This window comes from Pristis pectinata, chromosome 2 (genome assembly GCF_009764475.1).
Source record: "Pristis pectinata isolate sPriPec2 chromosome 2, sPriPec2.1.pri, whole genome shotgun sequence".
In the NCBI taxonomy this organism is placed as follows: Eukaryota; Metazoa; Chordata; class Chondrichthyes; order Rhinopristiformes; family Pristidae; genus Pristis; species Pristis pectinata.
The window spans coordinates 63,262,396-63,276,386 of NC_067406.1; the positions used below are offsets into that span (position 1 = coordinate 63,262,396).

Here is a 13,991-nt window from a genome sequence, read left to right on the forward strand (position 1 = left end):
AGTAGACTCAGAATTTCCTGGGAGTTGTTCCTACTCAACTGTAATTACATGGTTAAGGAAAAAATCAGTTTCTTTCTATACTTCCATCAAAAGTAAGGCAGCGTAGCTGGAACAAATTACAGACCTAATGGATTGGATATGAATAACACAATAATTTTCCAACTTGTCTGCTTCATCAGAATTTCACAGGCCCTTCATGAAAATAGATCCGAATCTCGAACATTTCTTCAGAAAATATATGAGGAAAGTAAAACACATAATTCATGTTGTATAACATTCGCAAAATGGAAGTGAACCCATTTATATAAAATGTTCAGATTGGGTTTTTGAGTAGCTCCAACAAAGCCCTGCAAGGCTGTGTCCTCAGCCCTCTACTCCCTATATACTCGTGACTGCATGGCCAGATTCTGCTCTAACTCTATCTACAAGTTTGCAGATGATACCACCGTAGTAGGCCGTATCTCAAATAATGATGAGTCGGAGTACAGGAAGGAGATAGAGAGCTTAGTGACATAATGTCATGACAACGACCTTTCCTTCAATGTCAGGAAAACAGAAGAGCTGGTCATTGACTCCAGGAAAGGGGGTGGTGTACATGCACCTGTCTACATCAGTGGTGCTGAGGTCAAGAGGGTTGTGAGCTTCAAGTTCCTCGGAGTGAACATCACCAATAGGCTGTCCTGGTCCAACCACATAGACACTACGGCCAAGAAAGCTCACCAGCACCTCTACTTCCTCACGAGTCTGAAGAAATCTGGTATGTCCCCTTTGACACTTACCAATTTTTATCAACACACCAAAGAAAGCATCCTATCTGGATGCATCGTGGCTTGGTATGGCAACTGCTCTGCCCAGGACTGCAAGAAACTGCAGAGAGTTGTGGACACAGCCCAGTGCATCACGGAAACCAGCCTCCCCTCCATGGACTCTGTCTATACCTCTTGCTGCCTTGATGAAGCAGCCAGCATAATCAAAAACCACACCCACCCGGGTCATTCTCTCTTCTCTCCTCTCCCATCAGGCAGAAGATACAGGAGCCTGAGAGCACATACCACCAGGCTCAAGGACAGCTTCTATCCCACGGTGATAAGAATATTGAATGGTTCCCTTATATGATGAGATCCCACGGTGATAAGACTATTGAACGGTTCCCTTATACGATGAGATGGACTCTTAAGCTCACAATCTACCTTGTTTGACCTTGCACCTTATTATCTACCTGCAAGCCACTTCCTTGTAGCTGTGACACTTTACTCTGAATTCTGTTATTGTTTTTACCCTGTTCTATCTCTATGCACTTTGTACTACCTCAATGCACTGTGTAATGAATTGATCTGTACGAATGGTATGCAAGACAAGTTTTTCACTGTACCTCGGTACAAGTGACAATAATAAACCAAAACCATTGTGCCAGTTCTCTCCAATGCAAATTCATCTTCTACATGGAAATGCAGCTGCAGTCCATAAATTGAAGACTGTTCACATATGCCACACATGGATTCAGTACTACATATTATGCCATGATTTTTAGAAATCATGCCAATACTTATAGATCATGATTATTGTTGATTTTTACAAGATAAAATGATCATGGGATTATGCCAAAGTATTGCAACTAACCTTATTAGTCCACGATACATGATGTACTCGCACCATCTATGTGAATCACTCTCATCTATGTCCTAAAAGAGAGAGAATGATCAAGGGTATATATGTATTTTGGGACGGGTGCTAACTTAATAGAACTAAAGATAACCCACCACATTTTGTTCTTTAATGTTAAAAAATTACGTATTTACTCCATAAAACCGTGTTGTTGGTACTTTTCAAAAAAAATTAATGATTAACTTATTCACAAGCATATCAAATATCTGCCTGGTGCACGGCATGCTTGTCTTTTAGTGAAGGCATTTAGTTCAAGTGTCAGAAAGTTATGTTGCAGCTTTATAAAGCACTGGTTAGGGCACATCTGGAGTATTGCATTCAATTCTGGTCGCCCCATTAGAGGAAGGATGTGGAGGCTTTGGAGAGGGTGCAGAAGAGGTTTACCAGGAGGCTGCCTGGATTAGAAGGCATGTGCTGTGAGGAGAGGTTGGGACAAATTAGGGTTGTTTTCTCTGGAGTAGTAGAAGCTAAGGGGAAACCTGATAGAAGTCTATAAGATTATGAGAGGCATAGATATAGACAGCCAGCATCTTTTTCCCCAGGGTCAAAATGTCTGATATTAGAGGACATGCAGTCAAGGTGAGAGGGGGAAAGTTCAAAGTAGATGTGTGGGGCAAGTTTTTTTTTAAAAAAAAACCACAGAGAATGGTGGGTGCCTGGAATGCACTGCCAAGGGTGATGGCGGAGGCAGATACAAGGGAGGTGTTTAAGGGGTTCTTAGATAGATGCATGAATTTGCAGAGAACGGAGGAATATGAAGCATGAGCAGGCAGAAGAGATTAGTGTAATTAGGCATCGTTAGCTTAGTTCAGCACAACCTTCTGGACTGAAGGGCCTGTTCCATGTTCTATGTACTTTCTAGATTCCTCTAGCATGGACTTCTATTTTTATTTTCATATTCATTCAAAAATAAAAGTAATTAAACTTCATCCTTGATAATGGAATCATGTGATTTAACAAAAGAAATTCCTTATTTGCTATTTTTTTTAAAAAATGATGTATTCTCCATCCTCTTTTCTATGAATCTCATAACTATGTATCTTTATCCCCCATTTATTAAGTTTTGATGAAAGGTATGCTCCCAAAATTTTAACTGTTCTCTTTACAGATGCTGATGGTAATGATACACGATTTTCTTTGGCAAATTGTAGCAATTCTGAGCATGAGTAATTTTTTCCAAGCACCAAGCCTCAAGTGGGAGTTCTCAAGACAGCTTTTGGGGATCAGGAAGATGGCTGAAGTCCAAAATAAAAACAAAAAAAAATGCATCTTTCAACCTGAAACATTAACTCTGTTTTCCTTTCGACAAATGCTGTTGGATCTGCGGAACACTTACAGCATTTTGTTTTAATTTCATCCTTGGGGGTCAATCCTGAAAAAACAATCACACTTCACCTGAATAATGAACAAATATTTGTTCCATCGGTGAAGCTCAATTAACCCCATTGCCATCTGCTGCAAAAGACTCCCCATGAAGTAGTAACCATCACAAGGGTGAGGCTACTTCATATTAGTGGCCCGCTTTTCTGTGTGTGATCCACATTTTTAATGTCAACACATACGCAAGTCCAATGTAACAATATGGCTTTACCTGATACTGCTGCAGCATGCCAAGTACATTTGGGCAGAATCAAGTTATATGCTGGAAAAGTATGAATAAATCTTTCAAGTCTGCAAATGTGTCCAATATGGTACTGTTCAAACAAAGCATTCAATTGACAATTTGATCACATAACAACCAAGTAGAAACATGTTCAACATGATTGAACTTCTATGCCAATAAAATTAAGTAATGTAATTACAGCAAAAAACTATAAATGCTGGAAAGCTGAAAAAAAATTGGAAGAACATGGATAGGGAACATCTGTAGAGAGAGAAACAGGCTTAAGTTGCAGCTATTTTTCTCTCCCCAGATCTGCTCTGACAGTTATTAAGTCATGGTCCCTGGCTTATTGACTGTCAAAATACTTTGAATAGTTTTTGAAACATAGCTTACAATCACAGTCGTTGAAAACTATTGAAACTATTAAAAAATCATATTATTAAGACAATTGAAAGTAATTAGATACTAAGAGAAACTGAATACATTGAAATTAATTTTAATAATGGACATCATCTGGAAATGGTCTGTCTCAGAGCTGTTCCTCTCCATTGTGCATTGAGAGGAATGGACTTGTTGAACTTGGTAAAAACTTGAATGGTCACCTTGATCTTACAGGCTCATGACAAGTTCCATGAACCAATAAGATGTCGTTTTGTATTATAGAATCAGAATCACTGGGACTTTTATTTCTAAAATGTTCTGATTTGATAGATTTGGCTCAATATACATGTATAACACATCTGAACAGGGGCTACTTAATGCAGCCTTTCTAGTTGAGGCTATAGTGTAAAAATGAAAGTTAAAATTTAGGAATACAAGAGTAATGTGGTGCTTTATATTTTGTTCATTTTCATGAATGTCCTCTTACCTTTACATTTCCAATGTTTTGAAGCTGTTGGTAGTCTCTGGATCCAGGTGCAGAAGTAATGTAACCCAAAAATACAAGAGGGTATGGGATTTCCTTCAGTATATTGGAAATATACTCTGCCTGCAACTTCCTGTCTAAATCATCCCTGATGAAAGCAAATAAGTTGAAGAAACTTAATAATACAAAAACAATTGAATTGTTAAAAAAGTGAGCCTTATAAACAGATAATATTCTCCACTCCATTTATCCTACTGATCCTCATTTTCAAATCCATCTTGGCCTCACACCTCCACGTTCTTCTCCATCCCGACAATATTCTGAAATCTCTGCACTCCTCCATTTCTGGCCTCCAGTATAGCTAGTGATTTCTATCACTTCATCATTGGTAGCAGGCCTTCACCTGCCCTGGCCTTGAGCTCTGGAATCCCTTCCCCCGCCCCCCCCCCCCCCCCCCCCCACCCCCCCCCCCCCCCCCCCAAATCTCAGCTGCTTCTCTACTTCCCTCTCTTTTAAGATGCTCCTAAAAGCATATCTCTTTGATCAACCTTTTGTCACCTAATGCCGCCTTGTGTGAACCTGTTGAATTTGACAACACCCCTATCGATAAGGTAAGAGAAGAATTTGATATATGAACATATTAGTGACTTATAAATAAAAGGAAAGACCATTTCAGACTATAGAGTGTGTAACTTGAAAAAAAAATTAGGAATATGCCACAATGCATTGAAATACAAATAGATTTAGAAATAAGGGAAACAGTTAAATTGTTAAAGGAATATTAATTTCATAGATAAATATAGAAATATTCACTTACTGATCATTGCCAAAGTGAGCAACAACCAAATCCACAAGGTTCCCTGAAATGTTAACAGTCATTGAAATGGCAGGAGCAATCTCTCCTTGTGGGGATGGAAGAAGATGGTGTTTGGACTGAACGATGGGGTATCTTGACAAAACCATTATTCTAAACATCAGAAAAGAATTAGATTTCACTTTAGCTACAGCAAGATTAACCAAGAAGTCTATTATTTTGAAATTATTGCATGTTATTAAATCGTTGTGTTTCTTACAACTTTAAACCATAAAATGAAGGAAAATGATAAATACACATATAGTAGAAAATTTGTAATAAAATAAGAATTGCTGGAAACACAGTCATTTTTATAATCAGAACCCTTTGCTCAAAGATACAAGGACAGAGCAGAACAGCAAGTAAATGTTAAATGAAATACAGAAATTGGCAGATGCTCAAAATCTGAAATTAAAACAAAGTCCTGGAAATACTCAGCAGATCAGGTAACATCTGTAGAGATGCTGTTTTTCTTTCCACAGATGCTGCACAACCTGCTGCATGTTTCCAGTATTGTCTGTTTTTATTTCAAGAAAATATTAAAGATGAAAGATGCTAATTTCTGTGACAAAGAAAGCCAGTGGGTTCAGTAATACTTGAACCATTTCACTTCACACTTTTAAATAAACAAGTGTCCTGAAGAAGTGTCCTGACCCGAAACATTTGACCGCCTGCTTTTCTCCACAGAAACTGCCTGGCCTGCTGAGTTCCTCCAGCATCATAGTGTTTTTCATTATTGTGTGATATAAAGGCCATCTCAACCACACACCCACACCCCCACCCCAGGCTGTAAAAAAGCTAAATAAAACAGCTCTAAAATATGAACCATACAACAGGGGGTCTAAGAAGAGAAACCAGCAGGATAATGGGTGAAGTCAGTGAATATGTGAGATTGTTATTCTCATTATTCAAAACCACTTAATTGAGCAGAAGTCCTGAAACCTGTGCTGCACCATTGGATTGCTCATGGTGTTCAGTGGAGCAGTACAGACTTCCTCAGAATTCCCAGCTCTTACGCTGGGAAATCTGTCTGCTGAATCTGTGCCAGATTAAACCTGGTGCAAGTACAGTAGCTCTACTGAAATCAATAAGAGGAAGCTGCTGTGAGGAGAATAGTAAGTAGTCATTTATACTTAATTTAATTCCGTTAGTTTAAATGTGTTTAATTTAAACTTGTTTTATTATTCCAAAAGAATTAAGAAATTTAATTTTTGAATGTTTGTTAAAGTCAAAGGGGTGGGGAATGGGGCCTCAATTATCAATATCATTCTGGAAGGTAGCCAGAAAGTTGTTTCTATGTAATCTTTCCTCTCCTGCCCTATCATAATATCAAAAACTCTTAGATGACCTTGTAGTTGTATTATAATAAAAACAGCTGCACTTTATCCTTATCCTTCTTATATCTGTATTTATACTTTTTTGATCATTCCAGACAACATAGGGTCAAAGAGTTGTACAGCTCAGAAACAGACCTTTCGGCCCAACTGTTCCATGCCAACTAAGGTGCCCATCTATGCTAGTCCCATTTGCCCACGTTTGGCCCATATCCTTCTAAACTTTTCCTATCCATGTACCTGATCAAGTGTCTTTTAAATGTTGTTAATGTACCTGCCTCAACCACTTCCTCTGACAGCTCATTCCATATATGGATCACCCTCTGGGTGAAAAATTTGGCCCTTGGGTTCCTATTAAATATCTTCCCTCTCACCTTAAACCTAATCCCTCTAGTTTTTGATTCCCCAACCCTGGGAAAAAGACTGTGTGCATTCACCCTCTCTATGGCCCTCATGATTTCACACACCTCTATAAGATCGCCCGTCATTCTTCTATATTCCAATGAATAAAGTCCTAGCCTGCTAAACCTCTCTATAACTCAGTACCTCAAGTCCTGGTAACATTTTCATAAATATTTTCTGCACTCTTTCCAGCTTAATGGTATCTTTCCTATAACAGAGAGACCATAACTGAACACAATAATCCAAATGCGGCCTCACCAACATCTTGTACAACTGCAACATAACATCCCAACTCCTGTACTCAATGGCCTGACTGATGAAGACCAGCATGCCAAAAGCCTTTTTCACCACCCTGTCTACCTGTGATGCCACTTTCGGGAAACCATGTACTTGTACTCCTAAGGTCCCTCTGTTCTGCAACACTCCCCAGGGCCCTGCCGTTCACTATGAAAGTCCTACCTTGATTTGACTTCAAAAATGCAACATCTTGCACTTACCTGAATTAGACTCCATTTAGAACATAGAACAGTACAGCACAGAACAGGCCCTTCGGCCCACAATGTTGTGCCGGCATAGCTAATCCCTCCTACCTACAGAATGCCCATATCCCTCTATTTTCCTCTCATTCATGTGCCCATCCAAGCCCCTCTTAAAAGCCCACAATGAATTTGCCTCCACCACCCTATCAGGCAGTGCATTCTATGCGTCCACCACGCTCACAGTAAAAAAGTACCCCTCACGTCTGTTCTGAACCTACCCTACTCACCTTAAATGCATGCCCTCTGGTATTGCCATTCCTCAGCCCACTTACCCAGCCAATCAAGATCCAGATGCAATTCTTGACAAATATCTCCACTATGACATCTATTTTAGTGTCATTTGCAAAGTTACTAACCACTTACTAACTTACAAGTCACCCAAAGTTGTTCAAACTGTTCTAGAGAATGTTTCTTTTTTAGGTCTATTACCTTCAGTTCCTTCTCATAGTATGGACCATTAAACAGTATCCAGTAATCCAAATACAGACTTAAAAGTTTTCTATAGATTCACCACTATAATCAGCAAGAAATAAAAAATACAAAAGCTATGTTACCCAGCTGCTTTTAGTGGATCTACCAACTTGAAATACTAATTGTAAAGTCTTGTAAGCCTGTATTCCACTTTATTCTATTCAAGGTGTAATTGTTAACTTAAAAAGAACTAAATGTACGACCACAAACAGGTGGCATGGAGAGTGACAAGAGATTGAGAGACATTAACAGCAATAAATTCTTTCCCACCCTATAGATCAAAAAGACCATCTAGTGTTATCCATACCAATGACAAAGATCGATATAGCTGTACTCAGTATCCCTAAAGAAGAGTTAAGAAGGAGTAGTCCATTGGAGGGATGATTCTCTAAGAATGTTTTTAGTGAACACAATTATAGATGAGAGACAAAAATATGCAACATTTTTTTTTATTGACATACAGGGGCTCCCCAGGTTATGAATGACCTGACTTAAAGAAATCCAACTCTACGTAAATTCTCCCATACATTTTTAAAGCACTTTTCAAGCTGCTAATAATAATAATAATAATGTTTTCTGATGTTCTGTAATAACTAGAAACAGTATATATTTCAATGGTTTAGTTATGGGTACTGTTAAGGTCATTATTAAATGAAATGAAAGTAGCATAGTAAGTGTATGTAGAATGATACTTCATGGGTAGCTGTAGAAAAACAGACAATTTTCCCTTTATAATATCCCCTTAAATATTTTTGAGCCACACATTGCAGACATGTGAAACATTACAACCAAAAGTTTCATTGCTTAACCAATTGAGTTAAAGGCTAGTGAAGGAAACTAACAAATAGAGAAAGAATTGGTGCAAATTTGAACCGAATTAGATATCAGAAAAAAGACGAGAGGAATAGATTGGATTGAAAGAGAAAACAGAAACGAAATCCAAAATAAAGTTAAAATTTATGTTATAAAAGTGCCTTGAACAGTCATAATAAACTAGGCTCTAGTTTTATTTGGCATATTAGTTACATGATTTTTGTCAATACAATTTTTGTGTCAATAAATTCCAGCCCTAACCATTTGCAGTGAGTTTAATTTATTTTACCGGCACAAATTTTCATAAAATTCATGTACAGGATAATTTTCAGATCCTATTTTTATGAAGCAAATTATGCAGAAGTTTGTGGCAATTCACAACTCATTCTACAAATTATTCATTTTTTTCCATGCTGGAAATATACACAGTTAACTTGCCATTAGTTTAACAGTTGATTCTGGTCAATGGGTGTATTGACCTCTTATCATTACTGAAGAAGCAATCAACATCATTCCACTGCAGCAAATGAAGGCACACCAACACCATCTTATATTGTGGATAAAGTGGAAAAAACAGTATAATAACAGAAATAGCCATTCATTTGCCAAAATAAATTTTGTAAACAGTAGTAAACAAAAATTAAAGTCAAAACAAATAATAAACTGTTGCTGAAAGAAGACCAGAAAAATTAGAAGTGAAATACCAACTCTACTAGTGTAAGAAAAATCAGTCTTTTGTGTCTTATGCTCAGACCACATAATCATTTAATTGGTTAAGCAACAGATAATAAATTGAGGAGTAAATGAGGAAGAGGTGTAAATGGTTGTCACAGACTTACCCCCAGGTGTGATCTTTTGTGCTTGGACCAAAATCTGTGTAAAAACCCAACTTCTCTCCCAGCCACATGGTGAGATCATTATTTCCAAGGAAAGGCTTAGAGGCATCACTTTCCAATATAGTAATTAAATCAACACCTGTCATTGATAACAGAGTGCTGGGTTAAAAGGGGTTATAGTTACCAGATGAGAATATTAGGCAATGGGTGGTAATAAATGCCTGAATTGTCCTTAAGGCAAAACCTGCAGCAAGATTTCAAGTAACTGAATCAGTTTCACAAATACTAACATAAAACTATAACCAACGTGATGCCTGTATCATACACAGCTGACACCGTTTAAAAGCAGCCTCTTAAAAAAGACCTAAACTTTGGCATGAAGCAGAAAATGCTGGAAATACTTAGTAGGTCAAGCAGCAGCTGTGGAGAGAGCTTGAGGTTGATCACCTTTCATCAGAACTGGAAAAAATTAGAGGTTCAAGCAAGTTTTAAAATGCAAAGGGCTAGAGCAGGGTCGGGGAGAACAAAAGGGGAAATCTGTGAGTGGTCAGAGAGACTGAGTGACATAAGTGTTGCTGGCCAGTAACGATCAGTGAATAACAAAAGGTATTTCTGGAACAGGTGTAAACAGAAAATGAATGAACTCTGAAATTACTCAAAGAGAGAAGAAATGCTAACAATACAAGGTTGGATACCCGATTACTTGAAATTGCTAAATTCTGAGGGCCTCATCAGAAGGTGAGGTGCTGTTCCTCAAACTTACACTGGAATGGTATAAGAGGTCAAAAACAGGGAGGTCATAATAGGAGTGTGATGGGGAATTAAAGTGACCACAGGAAGCTCAGGATTGCCTTTGCAGACTGAACAGAGATATTCTGCAAAGTGGTTGCTCAACCTACATTTGATTTTCCCCAACGCAGAGAAGACCTAATTGTGTGCACCAAATGTGGTATACATTCAGTGACCTTCCCTGTTTCATACTGAAAGCAGTGTTTGGGTCCCTGGCAGGAGGTAACAGGGGAACCTGCTCCATCTCTTGAGGTTGCTTGAGAAGGCAAATGGCCATTGGTGAGGATGGAAGAGTGGACCAGAGTGTCCAGAAACCACATTCTCTTTGGAATTCTGATTAAGGAGGGGAGGGACAGAGGTGGGGAGTTTTGTTTTGGCATCATGTTCAATGTGGATGTCAGTGGGTTGGATGGTAAGGACAAGGGGAAACCCATCCATGTTCTGGGTGGGAAGTGGAGGGTGGGTGTTGAGAATAGATGGTTGAGAGCCATGTCAACTATGGTGGAGGGGAAACTGTAGTTGAGGAATTTTGGCTAAAGGCAAACCTGTTTTTGGAGGTTACTTACAATGGCAGGCAGAGGAGGCTGAGTGGGGGAGAAATTAAAGCATCCCTCTCAAACACAGCGCAATTTCCCCAGCTAATCCTCCCACGTCAGATCTGTCATTACTTCCCGATGACTTCTTCACTCCCTTAAATCAGACTCTTATTCTTCTCCAATTTCCTGCACTCTCTCCTTCAATCACTGTAGCACACCAAGCTACCACCTACTGCAATGCTCTGTTACAGGACTCACTGTTAGTACTTTCACTTCTTCACACTTCTGCCATCTTTTGCATATCAGCAGCACTATCCTTTGGTGCATGTTCTCAAAATATTGAACCTGACATGTTCCCTTACATTCTTGCAGAGCAAGTTCAAACACAGTGAGCAGATGGCCACTGGAGACGGGGCTTGTTCACCAATGTGTTATCATTACTGGAGCAACAAGTAATAGCAGGGAAAATGATGTCATGAGGGGCTGGACGACAAGCCACATTTGGTTCTCTCTTGAATCAGGAGCTTGGTAGCTAATCTAAACTGACAGTTGATTTCTAGTAACATGGAGCTGACACTACTATTGGTGTCAGAGCTTCTGGGCAAGAAAGTAAACATTAGCAGGCTTCCCAACTATTTCTTGGAAATGTGCATGTACCCACACATTTATTGGAACAGAATCAGGACATGGTGTAATGAGCCATAACACACACTCAGCTGCCACACAGCATAAGCTTAAAAGGATAGTCATTACGGTGAGGTACCAAAAAATGCTCCAGCTTCACACCAACGTTAAGGACTCTGACAACTGAAGTGGTCTAGCAAGCCAAGTGGTTATATTACATTGAGTTTAACGATGGTTCAAGAAGGCAGCATTCCGTCAATTTCTCAGTTTGGGATGTGTATTGTCATGCCAGTGATGCCCGTGAAAGAATTAAAGAAAATTGGTATGTGCAGCAATTCAAGATAGCATCTTAATACCAAATTCTGGGTGACTGAAGATAAACAAAATACCCCCACTTTGCCTGCAATACCCTTATTCTATGAATGCCTACGTAAGCTTCACACCATCCAGCAATCAACATATTCCAGAGAAGAAAACAGAGAAAAATGGCATCAGAGAAAGATGCAAAACATAGCAGTAAAATACTTACAGAATGACTCCTTATTTTAAAATTTTAAAATGTGTAGATATTTGAGCTTAAAACAAAATACATACCTGTTTGTTCAATAAGCTCAGCAGATCTTTCTAAACTTGGCCAACCTTGATTGTCATATCCAAATCTGTAAGACCATATCATCGCTGAGAAATCTCTCTTCACAGACTGGTCATAAAGGATAGAGATAATGGAGAAAAATATGAATCAAACATATGGAGGATAATCATATTGTACAGCAAATAATAAGTTATTTTGTAAATTCTGAACGTGATGATATCGGCTTCCTAGTTATGATGTTCATGCTGTGATTGATTTTGTTTAGTGTCTGTATTGCATGCCAGTTCTGATTGAACTAAAACATATTGTTGAAATTCCTATAAACAAACGGATATAAAAATCTTACTCACTGGGATAAGCGCTGGGTTGAGTAATTTCTTCTGATACGATGTGAATCGTTGACCTAATCCTAAAAGACCCACACCGACAAACAGCCAAAGCACTAAACAAGAAAGAATAAAAAATTGAAAAGAAAGTTCTTATTATAAATGTGATTTTTCATTTCAACAGTTGCTACCAACAAGCCAAATACTGTAAAATGTTCAAGAACAAAGGCTTTTGAGTACAGAGCATTGACATTCAGGTTGGCAGTTAAGCATCATTTTAAATTCATACATTACAATAAATGTATATAGTGAACTTTCAGTCATACAGCATCCATGGAGATGGGGGGATGCTAGTTGAATGAGAATTGTTCAAAATAACCATTACAGTACATCACACACTAGTATTCTATGCATACACCTTTAAATAAATTGCCAAACTGTATGTAATTTCTTTACCATAGTAAATAACAATGGTTTACATTGCATTTCTGCACTTTAAGGCCAAACAGCATCAATGTAAAATACAGCAAAAATAAGTTCAATGTATGACTACACTCAATGTCACATGAAGTGTCAAATTTTCAAGAGAATATAGTGTTAATGAGACCACAACTGCACTGTACATTTATATAAACATAAATAAACTAAAAGCCTTTTCACACTTATAACAATTTTTGAAAAAATTATGAAATTGCTTAATATTCTTAGAAATTTTTGATGGATGCATGAGAATTTTGGATGCAAAAATACTGGATTAACAAGAGTTTACTGTAGTAGGATTTCTGGAGATGTATATTGATATTACAAGATTATGGTGCATCAGCTTTCATATCTTATCCAGCATTAATGACATTTGACAGGAACAAAAACGAGAAATGTTGAGAGAGTAAAAGATCTTGGTGTGATTATCCATGGCTCAAAAAGTTCATGAAAATCGTAGCGAAATTGTTGCTGAACCTAATAAGGTCATGTGATACTACCAAAACCACTCAGCATGTCACTTAGCATCTCACTTGGTGACCCCTCCCCTTCCCCCCCCCCCCTTCCCCCCCCCCTTCCCCCCCCCCTTGTTTTCACTTATTCCTGTGGCCCCCTCACCCCTTCTCTTTCCCCTCCCCTGCCCTCATGACCTGCCCATCTATTCCCCAACTCCTTCCCTTTTTTCCATGGCCCACTGCCCTCTCCTACTGGATTCCTTCTTCTACAGTCCTTTGCCGCCTCTACCTATCACCACTCAGCTCCTTACATCACTCCCTTTCATTCCCCCCTCCCCCACCCCACCCCACCTACCTTCCCCCGCTCACCTGGACTCACCTATCACCTGCCAGCCTGTGCTCCTTCCCCTCCCCAACCTTCTTATTCTGGCTTCTGCCCTCTTCCTTTCCAGTTCTGATGAAGGGTCTCGACTGTTTATTTCCCTCCAAAAGGTGCTGTCTGACCTGCTGAGTTACTCCAGCACTGTGCATGTTGCAGCATGTCACAGGACATTATTTTCACTGTGCAGATCCCACTGCACGTGGAATACCGTGAACAGTATTAACATCCTCACTGCCATCCTCACACATAACCACCTACACACATGATGGATGGTAGGGCATAATTTCACCTTTAAAGAACATCAATTACTCAGGCTGACCCTATTTATTTTAGACTTACAGGTGATCTGATGGAGGTCTATTATTTAATTAGCAGTCTCCTTTAGTGGACAATTTCAATTTAATAGGTTGGGAAGTTTAAAAGAGC

At 38.9% G+C, this 13,991-nt stretch overlaps 1 protein-coding gene across 2 annotated transcripts in view; it reads right to left on the reverse strand.

Moving 5' to 3' along the window:
• Window positions 1-13,991, reverse strand: part of LOC127580246 (PGAP2-interacting protein-like) — a 64,587-nt gene that overhangs the window by 16,252 nt on the left and 34,344 nt on the right. For both annotated transcript variants that reach the window (XM_052033408.1, XM_052033400.1), the window contains exons 9-14: window positions 12,273-12,364; window positions 11,925-12,030; window positions 9,385-9,520; window positions 4,951-5,100; window positions 4,137-4,281; window positions 1,621-1,682 (exon numbers count right to left, since the gene is read on the reverse strand). In XM_052033408.1, coding sequence (XP_051889368.1) covers window positions 1,621-1,682; window positions 4,137-4,281; window positions 4,951-5,100; window positions 9,385-9,520; window positions 11,925-12,030; window positions 12,273-12,364 — 691 coding nt within the window. The remainder of the gene's footprint in view (window positions 1-1,620; window positions 1,683-4,136; window positions 4,282-4,950; window positions 5,101-9,384; window positions 9,521-11,924; window positions 12,031-12,272; window positions 12,365-13,991) is intronic.